At 34.1% G+C, this 24,044-nt stretch overlaps 2 protein-coding genes and 1 non-coding gene across 8 annotated transcripts in view; 1 reads left to right on the top strand and 2 right to left on the bottom strand.

Annotated features, from left to right (window-relative positions):
* The window catches only part of Nf1 (neurofibromin 1), a 249,968-nt gene that overhangs the window by 31,427 nt on the left and 194,497 nt on the right, over positions 1-24,044 (bottom strand). For all 6 annotated transcript variants that reach the window (XM_047544273.1, XM_047544271.1, XM_047544269.1 and 3 more), the window contains 12 exons: positions 17,263-17,695; positions 16,345-16,685; positions 13,356-13,558; positions 8,872-9,065; positions 7,806-7,946; positions 7,387-7,666; positions 6,472-6,686; positions 6,165-6,226; positions 5,905-6,019; positions 5,284-5,385; positions 3,345-3,485; positions 580-706 (listed from right to left, as the gene is read on the bottom strand). In XM_047544273.1, the coding sequence (XP_047400229.1) occupies positions 580-706; positions 3,345-3,485; positions 5,284-5,385; positions 5,905-6,019; positions 6,165-6,226; positions 6,472-6,686; positions 7,387-7,666; positions 7,806-7,946; positions 8,872-9,065; positions 13,356-13,558; positions 16,345-16,685; positions 17,263-17,695 (2,354 nt within the window). The remainder of the gene's footprint in view (positions 1-579; positions 707-3,344; positions 3,486-5,283; positions 5,386-5,904; positions 6,020-6,164; positions 6,227-6,471; positions 6,687-7,386; positions 7,667-7,805; positions 7,947-8,871; positions 9,066-13,355; positions 13,559-16,344; positions 16,686-17,262; positions 17,696-24,044) is intronic.
* On the bottom strand, positions 179-252 carry Trnaa-ugc (transfer RNA alanine (anticodon UGC)). Its single transcript has one exon. It is a non-coding gene; the product is annotated as a tRNA-Ala (tRNA).
* Positions 19,724-23,995, top strand: Evi2a (ecotropic viral integration site 2A). The gene is made up of 2 exons (XM_047544278.1): positions 19,724-19,878; positions 22,672-23,995. Exon 2 carries the CDS (start codon positions 22,687-22,689, stop codon positions 23,380-23,382), a length of 696 nt encoding a protein of 231 aa, XP_047400234.1. The 5' UTR covers positions 19,724-19,878; positions 22,672-22,686; the 3' UTR covers positions 23,383-23,995.

The raw sequence follows: 24,044 nt of genomic DNA, 5'->3' as shown, positions 1-24,044 counted from the left end.
GATAATCAAAATATGTAAATACTATTACCAATAACCTACCTATTAAAAGGCTCAGTACTTAGAATTTCTTTTTTCTTTAAAGGGGTTAGAGATTGCTATATCCCTAGCCCTAGTACTTAGGTATTTTACAAAATCAACTCTTTTTGCCTTTTTTTTTTTTTTTTTTTTTTTTTTTTTTTTGCGGTGCTGGGGATTGAACCCAGGGCCTTGTGCTTGCAAGGCAAACACTCTACCAACTGAGCCACATCCCCAGCCCGCCTTTTTTTTTTTTTTTTTTAAAGAGCAAAGTAACAATTTATTTTTGAAACAAAAAGTGGAGCTCCCACAAGGAAGGAATCCCAAGTGGGTTGTTCCTCTTCTGCTTTTTTAAGTAAATCTGATACTTGATATGGAAATTAGGCTCTATTAGAATAAATACGAACAAAATACAACTCAATAAGACAAAGTTTGGATTTAAAGTAAACCACAGGGGCTAAACTATTTCAATTTATTTCAAGTAATCAATTATTTTATCACTTTATTACTTTTGGCTTCTAGATAACAATTCATAACGAACATTCTGACATAAGATCTCTCTACCTTTCAAGAGGTGTCCAACCAAGGCAAAGTTAAAGTTAGAGTTGAAATTAAGTCCAACAAAATGATCCATTTGCTTGCAGTGCCATTCCAGAGGATTCCGGATTGCCATAAATACTTCTTCTGGACTCTATTAAAAATAATCATGAGATGGTTGATGAAGTTCACACAGAAGCTTTCTTCATTTCTTGTTTTATTTTTCTGTGGTGCTGGGTATCTAACCCAGGGATTCACCCTTGCTAGGCAAGCACTTGGTCACTGAATTACACCCCCAGCTCAGAAGCTTTCTTAAGGTCACTTATTTAGAGTTTCATGGCACACACCTGTCATCCCAGCTACTTGGGATTGCAAGTTTGGGCCAGCCTCAGTAACTTGGTAAGACTATCTTAAAAAAAAAAAAAGGTCCAGGGACATAGAGCATCCTTGAGTTCAATCCCTAGTGCCTCCCCTCAAAATATATGTCACTTACTGGTTTTTGTTTATGTTCAACAGTTATGATAAGAAATCCTTTAAGTTGAGACAAATTATTTTCAGACTATAGAAAACCACAGAGGAATATTAAAGGTATTAAAAATTAACTGGTACAAGATACAAGACAGACAAGCAGATAAATAATAAGATAGAACTGAAATAGTTTTTATTTATTTATAATACATAATTTTTTATTTGAGTGTCAATTTATGTTTTGGTGTGTAGTTCCCCCCCACCCCCAAATTGGGGGCTTTGCATGTTGTGTAGGCTGACATCAAACTCCTGGACTGGGGACTGGGGTCATAATAGCTCAGTATTAGAGTACTTGCCTAGCACGTGTGAGGCACTGGGTTTGATCCTCAGCACCACATAAAAATAAATAAAATAAAGGTATTGCAACCATCTACAAAAACAAAAACAAACAAAAAAACCCACCAAATTCCTGGACTCAAGTGATTCTCCTGCCTCAGCCTCCCAAGTAGCTGGGCCCACAGGTATGTACTAATGAACACAGCAATCATTCTGGTGATTTTTAACAAGTGTTATTAGCTGATTTCTAGTACTCTAGGGCTCTAGAGTCAAGATTAGTTTCTTCTACTGGGCTCTTTCTGGCTTTGAAAATGCCAAGGCAGATATTTCCTTTTTTGGGGGCTCTAGAGATTTAACCCAGAGGTGCTTCACCACTGAGCTACATCCCCAGCTCCCCATCCCCAACCCTTTTTAAAATTTTGAGCAGGGTCTCTCCAAGTTGCTGAGGCTGGCCTTTAACTTGTGATCCTTCTGTTTCACCCTCCCAAGCCACTGGGATTATAGGTGAGTGCCACCATGTCTGGCCAAGACAGATATTTCTAAGATATATACACTTCATTTCCAAATTTATTCCCTTCCTCCCTCCCTTCTCCCAGCTATTCATTCTCTCTACCCACCACCCCCCAAGTGGGGAATGAGCCCAGGGACCCTTAATTACTGAGCTATATAACCAGTTCTTTCTATTTTTATTTTGAGACAGGGTCTCACTAAACTTCTAAGCCTGATCTCAAACTTGTGATCTTCCTGCCTCAGTTTCCTGAGTAGCTGGGATGGGCCATCACACCCAACTGCAAATATTCCTAACATAAAAATAAGGACAACAAGAACAACAACAAATTCAGAAAGAAGGGTTCTAGTTCCAAGCCAGATATATGAACCAGGACAAGTTACTTAACCACTGTTCCTTTGTATTTAGTAAAATACTTTTAACCTCTAAAATTTCATTTCCATCTGGGTGTGGTGGCACATGCCTGTAATATCAGTTATTCAGAAGGTTGAGGCTGGAGGTTTTCAAGTTTGAGGCCCTGTCTCAAAATAAAATAAAAAGGGCTAGGGATAAAGTTCAGTGGTAGAATACCCCTGTGTTGAATCCCTAGTACTGGTGGAAAAAAATTGTTTTCATAATTCCTAGACTCCCAGCTATTCTGGGTCTGTATGACATTAGGAAGACTAAACAAATACTGGTTTTATACCACATTAGGAAGACTGAACAAATACTCTTTTTTTTTTGTTTTTGTTTTTTTTGGTGGGAGGAGGTGTTCCTTTAGATTTTCCAACTTCCTTGTTAGGCATTATTGGTTTTTGTTTATGTTCAACAGTTATGATAAGAAATCCTTTAAGTTGAGACAAATTATTTTCAGACTATAGAAAACCATAGAGGAATATTAAAGGTATCTTGTACCACTGGGATTATAGGTGTATCTGGCTTGGAACTAGAACCCTTCTTTCTGAATTTTTTGTTGTTGTTGTTGTCCTTTTCAATAGTGATCAAAGTGACAGTACAAGACACAAGACAGACAAGCAGATAAATAAATAAGATTTACCTTATTAGGTATTAATTATACTGATTTTTCATTAAGCAGCATTAGTCAATAAAAATAAGCCTTTTCAGATTGTTTATTTATGAAATGGGAATGGATAATGCTACCTTCTACCTTAAGTTATCAAAATGAAAAATAATGGAAGTATAGTGCTTAGCGTAAGGCCTGTCATAGTTGCTATTATTACTACTCAGTATTATTTATCCTTATTCTATTGTTAATGTTAGGCAAGTACCATTTTTTGCTATCTGTATATAGAAAATATGTACTAAAGTTTAAATAGGTTTTTTATGAGCTGAAAAGGAACTACATTCACACTAAGTTGCATTAAAAATATCCATATTTAAATTATGAACTTCTTTATTTTAAAAGAATCACATAGCAATAAAAAGAAAAAGGAGTACTAAATGCAAGTAATCTAGGAATTCCAAAGGGAAGTTTGCTTACCTTGTCATTGAAGATCCGGAGACTATCTAAGGTATGTAGATTTTGCTCAAGAAGTGCAGTGCCTGCTGAATACAAGTTGACCTCATCCAGCTGGAGCACTGCCACAGCGACCCAAAAGAGGGCTTTATGCAAAGGGGAGTCCTGGCAAAGGAGACAAGTTCCCGGATAGTAAGTTGAATCATGAAATTCATGCTTCCTTAGCATAAAACAAATTATACTATCTTGCCAAATTATCCATGTTTTCTTTTTGGGGGGGAGATAAATATAGTTAAGTTCTTTGTCTTTTCCACATGTATAACTAAAGACCCAGTTATCTGGGCTGAGACTGTAGCAAATTCTTTGATTTCTCTCTGTTCTGGATTCCCAAATTCAGTCTTTTAGGGTAGTCTCTCATTTTGTCATTTCTTTCATATTGCTGATAATGCTATCCTATCCCCTGCCAACCTTTATTCAAAACGTGGATGCTTTCTGCCTTCAGTTTCTACCTGTTCCAACCTACTGGGCACTCTATCACCAAAAAGAACTAAGTCCTGCTCTTGTCATATTTTTTGTCTGCTAACAAATGGTACATCTCCAAACTTCTTCCTGAAGAATATTGAATGTTGTATTAATTTTATCCAATCTTTTCAATTTTCCCTCTCATCATTCTCTTGCAAAATTTCTACGTAACAACTAGAATGGTCTATCCACTATCCCACCACTGTCCCACCATTCTTGTACAATCCCTATGCTATAATTCTGCTGCTCAAGGCTTGCTTTCTTTTCTCTCTACCTATACTAAATCCTATCTAACTTTAAACTCTTGGCACTCTTACTAGTATAGTAATCTCTTGCTGCTCTGAGTTAAAAACACATATTATTGGTAATTCTTATTTAGCACTGTGGTACATGGGAAAATACACAGAATTTAAGTCAGACAGCCTTGGATTAGAATCATGGTTCCAACCTTTTATTAGATATTGACTTTAAATTTCTTAGGCCTTGAGTTTCCTTTTTATTTATATGAATAAGAATGAGAGAAACATTTTGTATCATTTAAGATTAAAACATTTGTAAAACATCTAGAACTACCAGGGACATATTAGAATTTTATTTCTCTGTAATCACTTCCTAGACAGGCATGCCTTTGAATTCAACTCAAAGAATTATATGACTATAGAGTTGGAAGGTAATAACATGCCATTTTCTAGTCTAGTTTATTCATTTTATCTGAGTATCTGATGCTCAGATATGTAAATCACCTGCCAGAGGTCACAAAGCTGAGATGAGCTCAGACCATCCTAAAATTGTGACCATATCATTTTATTATTTTAAATATTACCCTCATAAAACACCCAAACTCTCTCTTTTAAATCACAGTGCTGGGAACTGAACCCAGGGCCTTACAAATGTTAGGCAAGTGCTCTATCACTGAGGTATACTGCCAGTCTAGTACCAAACTCTTTTGATGACCAGATATATTTCTCTTAACATTATATTTTCTATAGTAATGATCATTAACATACCAAGTATTTTATTTACTTTATTATCCATTCACTCCATGACCCTTTAAAACCACCTCAGAATATAAGCTCCATAAGGGCAGGCAATTTTTATTGGTTTTGATTGGCACTATGTATATCTCTAGCCTCTATGACAGAACCTGGCACATAAATACTCAATAATTATTAGATGACAAGAATTAAGAACCTACACCTATCTTTCCTTTAGCATTGATGAGATATAAAATTACAAGTACTTGAGAATGCATTTTCCATTCTTTTCCTTTAATTTAACAACTTTAAACAACTAAACTTTGCAACAAGAAGTTCCACCTTAACTATAGCTTTTTCTTTATGACCATTCCTTAATCCATCTTAATTACTGAACTCGTTACAAGAAAAGAACATATAACACTGACACCCAAAATGAAGAAACTCATGTGCTACACAATAATTACCTTATTAAGAAGTGGCTGTAATTTGGTTAGTGCTATTACTGTAGCTTCTATCAGAACTTGACTGTTGTAAGTATCTGGTCCTTTTAAGCAACTCTCAAGTGCCTTTTAGGAAAACAAAATTCTTTATTTTACTTTGATTGAAATAAACTCCTAAACTGAATCTCAGAATCAGTTCAGAAACATTTACTTACTCAACAAGTATGAGAATTATTTCTTATACGATGGTGATCTTAGTAGCTAGTTTAATACACTTTAGGTTTTTTATTTTTTTAAACTATTTCTATATTTATATTCTAATAAGACAGGCAATATTATAGTAATTACAAGTTAAACAATTTTTATAAGGCTAATGTCTTACCAAATAGTTAAACACTTTGTAAATCTTATAAAATATTAAGGGTTTGTGCTTAAGAAAAGAGGCAAGTTACTTATTGTCTCTTAAAGACAGCTTCTTTAAAAGAGACTTGTTTACTTCCAAGAATTACAATAAAGAAAATGAAATTCATCTTTTAAATGTTTAGTAAGCAACATAATTAATTTGTATTAAATTTAAATTTAAAAATAATGGAAGATATGCTTTATATTTGGGAACCACAAATATTTGAAGGGAAGGGGAAGTACCTTGCTAAGAATACGGATAATCTGCTTTATCTGCCCATGAGAGACTCTTTTGCTAATACAGCCAAAGACCACAAGAGCTCTTGGTTGCAGGGATGGATTATATTGAAATGCAAATCTGCAATTAAAAGATCCAAAGAGTTTATGAAAACCTTTGTGTTCCCCCCCAAACACACTAAATAACAAAATTTTGATTATGTAGTAATATCTATCTTTTCGACAACTCACATACTTTTACAATTTATATTTAATTTGGGACACACCTTTGAGCTAGTTCTGTCCATTGATCCAGCCATTTGCAAGCTGGAATATCTCTCATACATGCCTAAAAAAGAGAAAAAAAGATGCACACATATGTATATGCAAATACTTTTAGAAGCATTTTTATAATGTTCATCATGTCATTAAATAAATGACATTAATGTAACCAATAAATAACAAATTCCATGGAGGTTTTTTTTATTCAAGCATTAAGTGCAAAACAGCAAAATATATCAGTATTTCTTCTATATGATATTAGATTTTTAAAAATGATTTTAACTTAGTTTCTTATCATTTTGCCTTAAATACCTCCATGATCTCCAATAAAGCTTCTGTGACTGTTTCCAAGGAAGTCAAAGCAAAAGTCTCCCTCTCATAGGAGCCCGGAGAGAACGACCTGTCTCGGTAACTGGAACGGAAGGCAATGACAGCAGCTGACTTAACTTTACTAATGCCAAACAGCAAGTAAAATTTGGGTAATGAGAACTCTGTTAGACTGAGTCTCAAAACTTGCTTGGTCTCTTCTGTAAAAGAAAAAAGGAACAAGTAAAAACTTAGAAGGTATATATATATATTTTTTTTTCTGTATTGGGGGATTAAACCCAGAGGTGAACACCGAGCAACATCCCCATTCTTTTAATTTTTTATTTTGAGACAGGTTGTTGTTAAGTTGCTTAGGCCCTCAGTAAGTTGCTGAGAATGGCCTTGAACTTGCAATCTTCCTGCCTCAACCTCCCAAGTTGCTAGGATTATAGTCACGCATCACTGTGCCCAGCTGAAATGAAGACATTATTTTTTTAATTGTAAAGGTCCATGTTTCATTTTTAATTAAGAAAGTTTGAATATTATTTAAAAATTATACAACCAGGCTCCCTAAATAAAACCTCTAGATACAATATATTAATGCTCATTGCTTTGGTGCCATTTAATCACTAATTAGTAATAGCAATGCAACACTCTCTATTTACATTGAATATTTAACTATGGGATAACTACAAGAGTCTACATAACAAATCTGCACAGAAAATCTTTATTATAACTTGATAAAGAATGGAAGTAAGTTATTATTTTTTATTTTGATGAAATTTCAAGTAATTACTGCAGGGAAAAATTAGCACCTTGGTGTTAAGACAGTGTCCTAAATAGTAAGAAATCTATACCAACTAGGTGAAGTAAAGTGAAGAAAAGAACTGACTGAACACAAATTACCTTCCTAGAACTTACCACTAAAATGAAGTTGTGAACAAGTACACAGCGAGTGAATGATATTAATAACCAATCCATGTGTGGAGGCTCTAAGGGACAACGGACCTGTGGCTACTAAGAAAGTAACAACGTGGAAGAGGTAAGGGAGATGAGCTGCCACATCAAGGGAATTGTTGAAGGACAGCATCAGCATGTATCGGGCTAAAATAGCAATATCATCCCACATAAGATGTTGTTCTAAAGTAGGAGTTGGAGATAAGCATGTCTTGTCAATTATTTTGCACATCCTTCCAATGACCTGTAAAAAAACAGAATTTTTAAAAATATGGGACTAAAATTTGCATTAAAAATTTCAGTTTAACTTTAACAAAAGTCCTCCTGATAGTAAAAACAGATATACTATGTCATAGTCCAGAGGGCAAAGGAAAAGTGATTACCTTGCTAGAAACCAATTTCACATTTCCAGAAGCTAAAGCTACAGCAGTATCTGCCATAACTTCAGCTTTTATTGATCCCAAGCCACCTGTTGCACTGGTCTTGATGAAACTGTCTAGTACAACATCGAGCAGATCTGTAATCTAGGAAGAAGGGAAAATAAACTTGTTTTTCAACCACATTATGAATTTTTAATTTAAAAATATTCAAAGAGCAACCAAAGCAACATAAAAACTATTTTATCCAAGGCCTCCAAAATACTAGAAATTTAGAGACCTGTCAGTGAATATAATTATCCAGGAAAGGATAAGCATATTCACTTGATTCCTTCAGAGATTAAAAGATTAATATTCAAAATTTAATAATGTATACATTACTAGTTTCATTCACTTGTAAAGTATCCCTGTGCTCTTCCTTGACAGTAATATGTAACCAATATTATTATTTTATTATTGTTATTATTAGTGGCCCTGGGGAGGCAAACTATCAAACACTAAGATACATTCCCAGGAAAACTAATTATTTTAGAATACAGGAAATGATATCAAGTACTTCTAGAGCTACAAAATTATTTAAAGGATTCACAGCAAAGTTCAAGCAAGTGCACTGCCTCCTAAATGATTACTTTGAAGAAATAAGATGCATAATTCTTGTCAGATAAAAAAGTTACATTATATCCTTTAATAGTAGCATTCTTACACTAAAACTACAAATGAAATTGATGTCCCAAATAACATCAGTAAGAAATACTGATGTTGATGATGCATAGGGATGAGAATATATTTTAAAGCATGTGATGTCATATTTTTACAGTTAAACTCAAAATAATTATGTCCTGGAAAAGAGTACTAAACTAACTAGTGTTTTTTTGGTTCTGAAACAAGGATTAGATATTTACAATTTCAAACAAGAGGAAGAGTTGGGTGAGTGTCTACACGCTTTTGAAGGAGGGAATTATGTTTTCTACAGCTATACCTAGTGACCAGCACAGAGTTTTACACAAAATAGGCACCAGAAAAATATACACACAAAGGAGATACTAGATAAATATTTGAGTAAACTCAATACCTGCCCAAGGCTCCCCCATATTTTTGCTTGAATGGATGGATACATCTGTTTCTCATTTATGGTCATAGTTATTAGTTTATCAAGAATAGCAGTAACTCTTTGTCGTTTGGCATCATCATTATGTTTACAAAATCGGACTAGATTTGACAGCCATGGGGTCATATATTCCAAACAAAGGTGTTTCAATTCAATACCTGGAAAAACATATACTATTAGCATAGATGGTCAATGAAAATTACAACAATTATTTTAATAAGAAGGAATGGGAGGGGAGAGGTAAGAATTAAAGATCATTGCCTAGAATCAGGACTGGAGAAAGGAGACTTAGCAAGGCATTACCTAGATAGAGACTATCTGGGATTTGAACCCAGAGGCACTTACCACTGAACTACATCCTCAGCCCTTTTTATTTTTTTTTGAAATTTTGAGACAAGATTTCACTAGTTACTGGAATAAAAGGCATGTGCCTTTTTATTGCCACACCTGGTGGCAAATATATTTTTGAGGATAAGAGGTGAAGAAAGAGAAAAAAAACCTTGAATTTAATTTTAAAAGCCGGTAAGCCAATTTTTGAAAAAAATATCTTTTTTCTCCCTTTTAAAACATTTTTTTAGCTAGATGACAAACTATAAATTTTATCCTTACTGGAAAAGGAACATGTAGAGAACTGTAGAAAGTTTGGTGGAAGGAGGGCTAGGGTTGTGGCTCAGTGGTAGAACACTTGCCTAGCACGTGTGAGGCACTGGGTTCAATCCTCAGCACCACACATAAATAAATGTCCACTGACAACTAAAAAATATTTTAATAAAAAGTTTGGTGGAAAGAGAAGAGCAATACAAAAATAAAACTAGAGTTAATACATTAGCACATGACCTCATCTCTCCTCATTGTTTCAAATATTCACAGAGATAATGTTTATTTCGGTGTACACATATATAACCTCCCAAAAAAGCTAAGATCATGCTCTACATACAGTGTACCCTAAATACTTTCTCATTATACATTTTACTGAGATTTACTCATAATTAAAAATTCTCCAAAAGCATTTTTAAACTTGTTTTGGAAAAAAAATACTTTAATATAAACAAAAAATTCCTCTGTACACTTAAGAGTCTCAAAGATAATTTTATAAATTGTGAAAAAATATATAGAGCATAAAATTTAACATTTTAACCATTTTTAAGTGTATTGTTCAGTGGCATTAAGTATATTCACATGGCTTTGTGACTATTACCACTATCTATCTCTAGAATGTTCTCATGTTTCTAGAATGTTCTCATCTTTTCAAAGTAAAACTCTGTACCAAAAACTTTGTGTGTGTGTGTGTTACTGGATATTAAACCCAGGGCTTCATGAATGCTAGTCAACCACTATACCACTGAGTTATAATCTTAGTCTTTTTATTTTGAGACAGGGTCTTGCTAAATTGCCCAAGCTTATTTCAAACTTGTGATCCTCCCAAGAATCTAGGATTACAGGAATGTGTTACCATGCAGACATCAACAATTTTAATAGCTTCATATTAATTATCCTAACACAAGGAGATCCAACAAGGTAATCAGTTCCCTGTAGTTTGACTTTGCCATTTTTTTCCTACTGTAAATTTTATCATGAAGTTCAAAAATAGTCAAAATAAATATATGACAACAGAAGTCATAACAATGTTTACTTTTGGTGAAGAGACAGTATTGAGTAAGAAAGGATCCTTCTGGATGTTGCAAATGTTCTGGATCTAGAAGCTACTTCCATGATGTACTGACTTGTAAAAAATTCATCAAGCTGTCCACTTAAGATCTGGGCACTTTACTCATGACAAAGTATATCTTAGTTGAAAATCTAAATATAAAATAATCTATGACAAACTACATTAATTCTTTAGGAAAATTACAAAAAGTAGAATTATGAGACCAAAAAGGGTGAATATTCTTAAGTGTCTTGATAATTACTTCCAAACTTTCTAGAAAAACTGCCACTATTTAAAATTCTATACCATCAATACTGAATTTAAAAATATTTTCTAATCTGATAGCTAAATATATTATCTCACTATTCTTTCAATTGGCATTTTTAAATTTTATTAATAAACAACACAAACATTCTGTTTTAGCATGATATACATGTTACTGTTGATTCATGTTTCTTATTTGTAAGATCTCTTCATGATCTTAATAATAAGAATAATAAGGGCTGGGGTTGTGGATCAGTGGTAGAATACTCGCCTAGCATATGCAAGCCACTGGGTTCAATTCTCAGCACCACATAAAAAAATGAATAAAATTTAAAAAAATAGTAATAATAATAATATTAATCTTTTCTAGCAACGCCCCCCCACCACAGGTTTAGATTTATCATCACTTAAAAAAAAAAGTTTTGAGGGCTGGAGTTGTGGTTCAGTGGTAGAGTGCTTGCCTAGCATGTATGAGGCACTGGGTTTGATCCTCAGCACCACACATTAATAAATTAATTAAATAAAGGTTCATCAACAACTAATAAAAAATTTAAAAATGTTTTGAAGATTTATGAAGTCAAATCTATTCATTATTTGTTTCTATCATCTTGTTTCACATGTCCCTTACTTGTCTAAAAATTAATGCAATATTTCTTTCTTTCTTGTTAATGGCTCTAGTTTTTACATTCAACCCTTAAATGCAGCTATAACTTATTTAGAGATCTTGTGGTATGGATGAAGACCCAACTTAATTCATTTTTCAATCTCATTTCTTAAATGATCTAATCTTCCCCTTTTAGTTTGTGATGCTTCTTTATTAATTTCTCTTAAGCTGATCTGACTGGTGATTCTTAAACACTCTTGTTTTAATTATTATGCCACTGTAATATGTTCAAATGTCTATAATATCAAGTCTATTTTCTTTCCTCCCAATGTTTTCTTAGCTACTCTTGTGCTTCCCCCCACCCCATGGTACTGGAAATTGGACCCAGAGGCACTCTACTACTGAGCTATGTGCCCAGACCTTTTTAAAAAAATGTTTCATTTTGACAGCAGATCTTGCTAAGTTGTCCAGGCTGGCATCAACCTTGTGATCCTTCTGTCTCAGCCTCCTGAGTAGTACTCTTATACCTTCAAGTAGAATTTAAAATCATTTTCAGTTTAATCTCCATTCTCACTCCTCAAACTCCATGGTTATTTTGGTGGGACTACATTAAATTTGTAATCATCTAGAAAGAACTGTATATGCAGGAATACAATATGCCTGTGCATTCACTCAAATATTTTCTTATGTTAATATTGATCAATAAAGCTTCATACTTTTCCTGTTTAGTTAGTCTTACACATTTTCTTATCAGGGTTTTTCTACATTTTTCTCACTTGAAAAATATATATATATATATAGTGATCTAGTCTTGTTAAAGTTTTCAATTACCTAATAAAGAAAAGTCAAGAAATGTGTTTAAACACAGAATAAAGAAAGTTGTATTATGAGGAAAAGAGAAAGGGACGAAGTTTGGCGTGAACATATATGCTTCTAATTCTAGTAACTTCGGAAGGAAGCTGAGGAAGGAGGATTGAAAGTTCACAGCCAGTCTCAGCAATTTAGTGAGGCCTAAGTAACTCAGTGAGACCTCATTTCAAAATAAAAAATTAAAAGGGTTGAGGATGTGTCTCAGTGGTTAAGTGCCAATGGGTTAAATCCCACCTAAATAAATAAATAAAGGAAGGAAGGAAGAAAATGTCAGGAACTAAGCTGGGAAAGGTCAATATTTATGGGGTATGAAGATGCACAGACAAAAGGAATGGATATTAAATAATTCATGACACTTATTAAAGCCACACCAGGCCTGACTCTGGACCTGTGTCATGTGTCAATGTGTCACTGCATTTTCCATGAACCATACATGTCCATAAAATCACATTTTTTTCTAAAATCAAGGAGACACATGGATACTTCACTCATGTGGAATTATCTACTAAGAAGAAAAATGCCAACGCTCATTAAATTGAAACAATGGAGAAAATACTTTTAAGTGGTTCAGAGATATGTAAGACCAAAAATCTTGCCACCTCACTTGCATTGCCAGAATTTTGATGGATTCCCTCCCTCCGCCCCCTGCCTGCCTTTTTGTTGTTTCTTTTCTTTTTTGTGGTACTGGGGATTTAACCCAGGGCACTCTACCACTGAACCACACCCCCAGTCCTTTCTATTTTTAAAATTTTGATTCAGGGTCTCACTAAATTGCCCATGTTGGCCTTGAACTTGGGATCCTTCTGCCTTAGCCTCCCAAATCACTGGGATTATCAGCACAAGCCACTATACCAGGCTTGGTGGATTTCTTAATGTGTTCTACCAGGAATTTTCTGCAGAGTTCTTTTAGTTACAGGATACCACAGATAAAAAATTAGAAAAGGTTAAAAAAGTAAAAATATAGTAAGTGAAAGAATTCACCAGTAAATTCTGAAACAAAAGGGGTTTCTTTGAATTTTTAAATAATTATTATTAGTATTGAAGAAAATTATCATCACTTACTAGATTTGCTAAATCCAGAAATACATTCTTCCAAAAATTCTAACGTGAGGTGTGGCTCATTGGCTGCCAAGGTCTTACTAATAGAGACAATAAAGAGGGTGTTGTTGGCAGGGATACATAAACCTGACGTCTCTAGTAACTGTCCTTCAATTTTTAAATTAAAGGTACAAGTTAAGGCACACAGAAGATTATAGGCAGCTGACCTAGAAGAAAGCACAAATGAAGGTGTTTTAAAACTTATTTTTCCTTATAATTCCACAAATTTTTCATAACATACAACTTCTGATACTATTACAAAGCATGATCAACTATTTTTAAATTTTATGATCAAATAAAGATATTATGGTAAACCCAAATATCCCTTGATCATTTAGGGTTTTTTTTTTAAAAAGAGATTCCTGACATAACCAGAAGAACACTGTGAGGTTTCTAAGACGGCAGGTATATGCTTTCTTAGAAGACATTTTAACTGGGACATAAAATACAAGAGGTTTATGGTCCTAAAGACAACGGGAAACAGAAGAAACATTATGTTTTTAGTGAAGCCAAAACACAAATTGTGGTTTTCTCTCTGCTAGATCCAGTTAAAACAGGGATCATAAGAGAAATAAGGTGAACCTCATCAAATGAGAATGTTAAAATCTTTAGTCAGTATCTGCTGAATTTCTTGTGTGGGCATCACACAAAGGCACCACAAACTGGAGGTCAAAACCAAAATTAACTATAAACCCCCCACACACACATTTTCACTACTATGACCTCGTTCCATCATATACAGTCACTGCAACTGAAAAGCTATAATATTCATGCTCCATTAGAACAAAAAATTCACTTACAAAACTCATTTGATTTTAAAATTCTATTTTTTCTCTTTCATTCATCAAAGGAAATAGTTTGTTCAATAAATTTTAGGTTTTCCTTACCTCTGAATTTTTATCATGCTGATATATTGATGCAACAACTATACAGAGGAAAAAGTCATGGAAATTTAAGTTTGCCTAAAAGGCTTGTTTTCTAGGATGACAGTCTTCAGCAAAAAAGCAAAAGCTGTCAGCTTGCTTTATTTCACTAGAAAAGAGTACACGTTCATGCAAGCTAATAATTGTTAGAAGGTTGTAAGTACTTTCAATAAATAATTTAAAAATTTGAAATTAAAGACAAGTTTATAGTTCTATTTTCCTAAAATGAAAATATTAATGTTATTATTTCTAAGTTTATGTATCTTTTACTAACCTCTAGGGATTCTAAGTTATACTATTTTGATACTATTTTTTACTCTGTATAATAGCTATAAAAAAATTGGGCTTCCTCAATCTGGAGGTAGGTGGCACAGACCCCTCTGAAATAATGAAGTTAGGCATACATAAAATTTTGTGTGATTTCTGGGAGATCACAGACCCCAAGAGGCCCATCTAGTCAAAGAAATCATATAGAAGTTCCCCACCTCCTTTTACATAAAGGAGAATCTGGAATCCCAAAAGGTCACTATAAAACTTGAGTTGTGCTATAACTTGAGGAAGAGTTTCTGGAGCTAAGGATTTATATAGTTTTAATATTCCTATTCAAAATGCTTAGGAGTGGGGGAGGAGGGTTAGGGAAGAACAGAGGTTCTTTGGATTAGACAGAGGGGAATGGAGGGAAGCGGTAGGGGGGGCAAGAAGGACAGTAGAATGAATTGGACAATATTAACCTATGTGCATATATGATTACATGACTGGTGTAATTCTACATCATGTACAATCAGAAGAATGAGAAAGTTATACTCCATTTATGTATGATATGTCAAAATGCATTCTACTATTATGTATAACTAATCTGAACAAACCAAACCAAATCAAAATGCTTAGAACCAGAGTGTTTTCAGATTTCAATTTTCTGGATTTTGGAATATTTGCATGGACTTTACCAGGTGAAACATCTCAAATTAGAAAATCTGAAGTCCAGAATGCTCTGAAATATGAAATGTTATGAGTGAGGCATTGACATGGCATTCAAAAAGATTCAGATTTTGGAGCATTTTGGACTTCATATTTTCAGATTAGCGGTGTTCAACTTCCATCTGTAAAAATCCTGACAGTGCCAAGGTACTTGAGACAAAGAATTATCCTAAGACAAGGAAAGGGAAGAAAAAGGAGAAGGGGTACAGAGAAACCTTGGCAGGGAGGGAAAAGAAAGGGAGGAGAAAAACACTATTTTCTAAGCACAAACTATTTGCTAGGTGTCATACTATACTACCACACATACTACTTATTAAACTTCTGTGGGTACATAAGAAAGGTACTGCTACTTCTATTTTACAGGTGAGGAAATGAGAGCTCAGGGAACCTAAGTACCTTGCCCCAAATCATGTACACCTACAAAGGAACAGATCTAGATTTAAACCAAAATCTACTGACTATCCAGGCCATATTTTTTCCATATTCATGTTCAAATTATCAAGCCTGAACAGAAACCATCATACTGTGCTCAGAAGACAAGTATATTTGTCTTATGGTTTCTTTCAAGAACCCTACTAAAATGAAATATGCAGAAAGTATGCAATAATGTTTGTCTTCAAGTTACTGAACATTAGGACTTCCTTTGTCAAATAATGATAATCTGACTTGACAATTAAGAAACTTAATAATGATATGCTTTTAAATACAGGGAAAACTTAAAGAGAACTCAGAGGAGGTGAAACAACTGAGTAGTAGACTTTTTTAAAAAGGACGTTTTCTTAAAAAAAAAAAAATGTGCTATGTTGTCTATTTTAGAGGAAAGTTTCCTGGAGAAAGAACATAAACTGGTTTAGAATGAATCACCCTATTCAGAATTCCACATTTCATGTGAATACCCCACAACTTGATGAGGTCACACTGGTTAACCAACACAGCATACCTTCCAACTTACAGTATTAAGAAAGACGGTGTCTTAAAGGCTTATTAAGTGCTCTCATTTTAAAAGCAACAAACCCTGAATAAAGCTGAAGTAAATTTTTAATCAAACTTACCGTAAACTAGGATCAGAACTGCCTAAATTAAGTAATGCAATATTGAGCAGTGTCCCAGGGACATCTTTTGGTCGAATCTTGGTGTGCTGGGGGATGGAGTCAGGCTGTGACAGCTCCCAGCGGGTCCGGATATGAATGATAGATTGAACAATGGCTTCACACTCCTGGTGCATGAAGGTGAGAGGTGTTCCCTGATTTGCAATGGTTAAGGTGAACTGGTTCTCATCCACTAGGCAAATTTCTTCAATTTCCGAGGCATAATAGATATCATTTAGAAAGACTGATTGCCCTAGGACTTTTGTTCTCTCTGCTGAGGTTACTTGAACAGCAGTAGAACCAACCTGGAAAATGGTGGTAAGTCGACAAAGTGGAAAATAATTAAATTCCATTATAAAGAATTCTAAGAGGCTCCAAATACCAATCAACCCACCTACCCACCATTATTTGCTATTTAAGGAGAAGTTACTATAGTATATATTCAAATACTTTAATTATTGTGATAAATACTCAAACTGAAAACATCAGAAAAAAATTAATTTGGCTTTAAAAAAAAAGTTGAGAATCCTATACACAAATGCTGATTTTATCCTGGAGATTCATGCTTTTCACTCTGCAAAAATTATGTACTAATCAGAAGAAACCTCACTAAGTGATTTCCATTTTCCACACATTCTTACTATTTGATTGACAGATAGCAAACTACCCATTCTACAGCACTCTTCTGCCTCCAACCCAATCTAGACTTAAGCATTCACCTCTCTTGTCTTCTGCAGAACCTCTTAGAGATAGAAATCTTAGTCTTCCTAATCTGGACTTACTTGAGATCTGACATGCAACTATTAGGATACTTAGGCCAGGATATAGTCTGGTTAGGCAAGAAAGGCAATGAATCAATCACAAACACAGAATGAAACTTACCTTAATAGAAACTTTGGTGTCTTTGTGAGCTAGCTTGAGAGCATTATGGAATACCTTGAGGTCCTCTTCCAAAGCCAAGGTGGCAGCAGGTAGTTTTTGTTGTTCATGCTCTATGTGTTCAGCCAGTTTCCCAGGACAGTCTATGAAAATGAGTCTTTTGCTGCCTTTGAGACCAGTCAGCAGCCGCTCATGATACTTGGTGTACTCTCTGACCCAGGAGTTACAGTTATAGATATAGACTGCAGAGACATTATCATAAGCAAAGCCAGGAAAAACAACAAACCACTTGGAGAGAAAGTCTGTTTTAAAGCGATTGCTAGGCCCAGTATGGGTAAGGTCCACTACAATTTCATATGGCTTTGCATAATATGGCTTTAAAGTTAGTAAGACGTGGTATATCAGCAAATCACCATTGATTTGACCAGTTTTGAACCTAAGAAAGATGATAAAAAAGGACAAAGGTTATTAAAGTTTTGAATAAATATATAGATGCTACTAATCTATTTTCTTTATTCTGGATTAGTTTTCTACAGACAACAGTAATAGAAAACCATTATTCAAAGTCTAGATATATGTTTTAAGTCAGCTGTTCTACCAACAAGGCTAAAGTAAAAGTAAAGAGACAAATTTCCAATTCAAATATTTTGAATAATATTTTGCCCGTTAGTCAAGAAAGGAGGAAGACAGTGGTCACTGGCTTGTTGCTTCTGGGTCCACCAAATTTCTCAGGTAAAAAGTGTGGGTAGGAATGACCTACCTGGGGGTCTGGAGTGAAATGTGATATGCTTTATCCAATCCATTTATTTCATCTCAACTAGAGACTGGTCCAGCAATGAACACATGACTCAAATCAAGACAACAAGGCCAGAGGCCCAATTCAGGGACTGACTTAAAATGTTTGGATTTGAGGTCTTTTTCTAAAACATGTACCTCAGGGAGCTTCTAGCTCATATGTGAGGTTATAGAGGAAAAGCCTGTCTAAAAATGAAGAGAATTAGGTGAGAAACAAAAACTGGGGCCTTGACCACATCATTTGAGTCCTAGATAAAGTCCCCTCTGAGGTCAAATTTATCCCTGAACTCTTCAGCTGTGTGAGCCAAAAAAATACTAATTTTTGATTAAGCCATATAAGGTCATACATTGCTTGAAACCAAAAGAATACTAATTAATATGAGTAGCATGGAGAGAAAGACCTGACAAACGTGGTACTGGAATTTCAAATCCAAACAACCTATATTACCTTAGGGCTAATGGTATTAAGTGAGCTACGTTGACTACTGCCATCAGAATCAACTGGGGTGCTTGATAAAATGCCCAGGTCCACTAAATATGAATAAACAATCTTCTTCTCTGATCTTTATATGCACAAACATTTCTGAATCAAAATTGAAAATATCAGGGAATTATTCAACTTTTTTTTAATTAAGAAAGAAATGATATGACCAGAGTTATATATAGGACATATGAAGGAGTTGGGGCTAGCAAAAAGGATAGTAATAATGTAGGTATGACTAATAAGGACCTAAAATACTACTGTGACAATAAAAATAGCAAAGAAGAAATCAATTAAAGAAAATGAAGAAAGGACCAACATGATCCAAAGTCTGATCAGGACTGAAACAAAGAACACAAGATGGACTTGCTATTTACCAAGACTCTGAGATTACCAAGTATGTCACTATCAAGAACAGAAACTACGAGAGCATGAAAAGGGCAACAACATTTGCAGAAAAAATAAAGACCATTTTAGACTTGTCAAATTGGAGGTGGTGACAGGACATGTGAGGAGAATGTACATGTGTACATACATACTATATCACACAAAGGCATTTTCTGTCCCACATAATCTACGTTTATTAGATATTTTCTTAAATCATTGTTACAGTTCCAAATTTGGAATGTTGGATATGTGTATCATTGTTTCTATAATCTAAAAAATACCAAAGACTCTAAACTCAGGTTTTTAAATCTGTCTGAGGTATATAAATAAAAAATTTGGAGAAGACAGATTTGATGGTGCACACCTGTACTCCCAGCAATGAAGGAGGATCACAAGTTCAAGGCCAACCTTAGCAACTTAGTGAGACTCTATCTCGAAATAAAAGTAAAAAATAAAAAGGGCTGAGAATGTGGCTCATTGATTAAGTGCCACTGAGTTCAGTCCCTAGTGTCCCTGTTCCCCACAAAAAAAGCCATCTGACAAATTCTATTGAATATTACTAACATCACTGAAAAGCATATAGCAGGCATATATAATGAGCAAAAGAGCCAAAGGCAATACGTGGAAAACCCTCCCTGTTCTAGGGGCGGGATTTGTTCCACAAAGCTTCCTGTTATACTACTGGCCAGCTAGACAAGTTGGAGGTTTTTTTCTTTTTTCTTTTTTCCTCTGTGACATGTTGCTTGAATTGCAGCAGAAAGGAAATGTGTCATCTGTGGTTTGGTTTTAAAAGTGGAAAGCTAGCTGTACATATCCTTTTTTTTTTTTTTAACTGCAGATTTACTTAAGTTTTGTATTCTCCAAGTCTATTCTACTTTAAATAAGAAAAGAAGACAAGAAAAGAAGTGGTTTATTAAAATCACGTTATAATCAGATTTGACCAAGCATTTTGTAAGGTAGGTCATATGTATGGTTTTTATTATGACTTCTCACTTACAACTTTGTTCAGATTAGTATTTGAGGAAGTGCTTTCAAAGAGTAAGAATCTCACTAACAAAGTAGAATCATAAGTGACTGAAAATGTTTGCTGTTTTTTTCTGTTCTATTATGTAAAATCATTTAAATATTATAAAAAGAAATGCAAAGACAATTGTTAACATGAAGTTTTAAATTAAGATTAGGAAGGATCTGGTTCTGGACCCCATGAGTGAATTGAAAAGACTTGTTATTAAAAAAAAAAAAAAAGTTTAAAAAGCAATTCTCATTATTGCTGCTTAGGCATTTTATAAAGTTTAATGAAAATAACCAGAGATAAAAAATGATTTGGTAAATGATTTGGTAAAACAACCTTGACTATCTGGAATAAATTAGAGAGTAGAAACAGTCCTCAATTCTCAGGCATTTGTAAGGGTAAAATAAAGTCTCACTTTGTCATCGGTTTGTTTATTTGGGCATGGCAGTACATCTGGCTGAAGACAATCAACAGCGGGCCTATTATCTGTCTGGTGGTAAGCACTGCTAAAATGTGTGCGAATACTATGAAGCATGCTACATTGTTATGGACTAATGTAACAAGAATAATTTACTTTAAATCATTTTAGAATCTATTGCAGAAGTCCAGTCTAGTATAAAAAGATGGAAACTACTTGCTAACTCAATTTAAAGTATTTCTTTTTCGGGAAAGAATCAAAGTATTCATTTAACTTTAAACTGAAGCTGAACAGTAATATAGTCAGTGCACTGCATCTTTAACTGTCTATTAAATATCATGATCCAAAAAGTAATCTTGATCCTAGAGTATTTAGTAAAGTTTTTTTTCCCTCTCTACTATCAATATGAAATATTTCTTCAGGTTAGTTTCCAAATTAACCTTGCTTATTTTATGCTATTTTTATTTATGTAATTCAACATATCAGATTTGTTATTCTCCAATTCTGTATTTCAATACTATACAAATGTTATCTAATGACATTAAAGTTACTACTTATAAAACATTAATGCTCAAAAGCATGACTAGCGGAGTAGCATCTGTGTCCTTTGGGAGTGAGTTAGAGATATAGAGTCTCAGGCACCATCCTAGACCTGCTGAATTAGAATCTGCATTAAAAAAAAAAAAATGACTAATGCACATTCGAGTTTAAAAATAATTTATAAAAAATATACAGGGTTCTTTCACCCCCTCCCCCCCAGTGCTGGAAATCAAACCTAGGACCTCACATGCCAAGACAGTTCTCTACCATTTAGCTACATCTCTAGCCTTATTACACAAGGTTCTTAACCAGACAATTGCATTTAGTATGTCTCAGAACAATCTAGTTTTTGCTTTTAGTTTCCTTGAATAAATGCTAACAACAAAATACACTCACAAATATAGTTCAGGACAAAGTGGCATACTATTACAAAAGAGATACCTCATTAATGGTTAGATTTTCTGCTAGGTTAGTAGTACCTGGACCAGATAAGGCAGTTCTACTTAAATCTCTGTAATCATATGGTGGATAATAAGAACAAAACATGTCCCCTTATTATATAAACTTCTAGGAAGCTCTGAGCCACTGAATCTCAATTTATTATTATTATTTTTTTGGTGTTGGGAATTAAATTTAAGGTCTTAACTATTAGAAGTGCTCTACCAGAGCTACACCCCCAGGCACTGAATCTCAGGTGCTTCAATTATATATTGGATGCTTACAATCTGTCACTTCATTCTAAGTCTCTAGGATCCTGATGATATATTTCTTCCCATTTTATCATACAATTTTGTTTTTAGAATTATGCCAAAATCAGAAAAGAATGCGAGTTACAAAATGGAGGAAAACAGTCAACTTCTGTTGAACTACTGAGATTATTCAGAAGAAATCTTTTTTATCTCCTTTCTTTCTTCTTGTTGTACCAGACTTTAAGGTTGAGAAAACAAGTACGCCCTTGCTTATTGCAAGAGAGTTGCAATAAGGAACTGGGGATGTAATTCAATGGTAGGGCACTTGCCTAGCATGTGTACAACACTGGATTCAATCCCTAGTACCAGTAAACAAAGTCACATTAAGTTAGGGGAAATATAGGTAAAAACAGAGGATCATCACCTTCATTGCTTTTGTAAATACTGGGAAAATATTTCTATGTACCTCCTTATTCTAAGCATCAAGATAAGCACTGCACAAAGAAAAACAAAAAACACCTTGAATTCCTATTTGTAGTCCATTTTCTTTTAGTTTCTATCAATTTCTCACCCTCCCCTCTAAAACACCACACAACAAAACAAAACAAACAAAACAAAAAACCTTGTCTTTTCTTTTCATAAGTAAAACAAAATTTTAAAGGCCAAATTCTTCTTTACTACAAAGATTGGTCACATTTTAGATGGAGGGTGGGGAGTTTTAGCAAGAATGATCCTTAAATGGTTTTCTTTTTAAAATGAGGAATCAAAAAAGTAGAAGCAGAAGTATCTAACTCAAAGCTGAAGTCTAGCAAGTTTAAAAGGGAAAAAATATGAAAAGTCACAGTATTCATTTAAAAATGATAAAAAATATTTGTAATGCTAATTTATGCATCTAAAAGTACAGTAGACATTAAAATGCTTCTTTATACATAATCTAAGAAAATTCAGTTGAGAAGGAATTCAATAGCAAATGTTAAGCATAAGCTGGTAGTTTACTTTTAACAACTGAACTGTTTGTCTTTTAACAACAGTCACTAAAACTAAGGAACTATTATTCACAAATTAACAAATGGCATTGATGTCCCAACAGATCACCAGTATACTCATGGAAATGGAACACACAGGACATTACCTGCGTCTTGTCTTTCTGATGATGACAACTTTTCTTTTGTCTCCTGGAACAAAAGCAAACTATACACATCTGTGGGCTAACAATACTACTGCCTGGAATTTAGTTATTCAAAATACCACAGGCAGATACCAAAATGAAAACACTGACACAATCCCTTTGACTCCTGAAGTGGATTACAAAATTAATTCTACAAACAAGCCTGAAAGAGCAACATCATATAACATCATATCTTTATCTCCTAAATCTGAGCAGGAGCTCTATAAGCCTTCTGTTGCCGGGAAGAGTTCTCCAACAGCAGAAAACATTGAAAACACAAGCAAAAGTCATGGTGAAATTTTTAAAAAGGATGTCTGTGAAGAAAACAACAACATGACTATGTTAATTTGCTTAATTATAATTGCAGTGCTTTTTCTTATCTGTACCCTTCTATTTCTATCAACTGTAGTTCTGGCAAACAAAGTTTCATCTCTCAGACGATCAAAACAAGCAGGCAAGCGTCAGCCTAGAAGCAATGGTGACTTTCTGGCAAGCAGTGGACTATGGCCTGCTGAATCAGACACTTGGAAAAGAGCAAAGCAGCTCACAGGGCCCAACCTCATGATGCAATCTACTGGAATGCTCACAGCTACAAGGGAGAGAAAGGATGAAGAAGTAACGAAAAGTTACTGACAGATGCTTTAGGGAAGAAAAATGACTGCAAAGTAAAGATGAGAAAGGTTATGGAATAAAAAAGGAAGTCAGTTTGGTATTTAATGCCAAAGTGTTGGACAGATGATCTAAAATAATGACATGTAATTTAGCATTAGACACATGAGAAAGGGAGATTATAACTGCTTACTTAATTACTGAAACTGTGTGATACTGTTTGACACTGAATATTTTTAAAAAGAAAATAAACCACCAAGCATTTGGGTAAGGTTTTAAAACTATAGTGGAGAAAAAGAAAGGATAATTAAATATTCTCTATTCAGCAATAGTAGTTAGATAATCTTTGTTTGAATGTAACTGAACTGTGAAGTAGTTTTAGTATGTTCTTAGAGTCAAATATATACTTCAATATCTAACAGAAGTCAAATTCCTAATGTGTAGATTTGAACTGCATAACATAATGGAACCTTTGCTGGATGTGACAGAATCCATATCAGCTCCTAAGTCAACACAACTAATTTTAGGTTACATGCTTTCATCTTTACATATGGTACACATAAGAAAGAGCTTTTTTACTATAAATATTAAATTAAAACTTAATTTTGTATAATAAAACTCATTAGAAGAAAACTGACCACATATATTTGCATTTTGTCTTAGAATACATTGTAAAGGTCAATGAG

Source organism: Sciurus carolinensis, chromosome 3 (assembly GCF_902686445.1).
Source record: "Sciurus carolinensis chromosome 3, mSciCar1.2, whole genome shotgun sequence".
Classification (NCBI taxonomy): Eukaryota; Metazoa; Chordata; class Mammalia; order Rodentia; family Sciuridae; genus Sciurus; species Sciurus carolinensis.
Note: the sequence above shows the minus strand (reverse complement) of the source record. Positions and strands in the feature narration are given on the sequence as shown.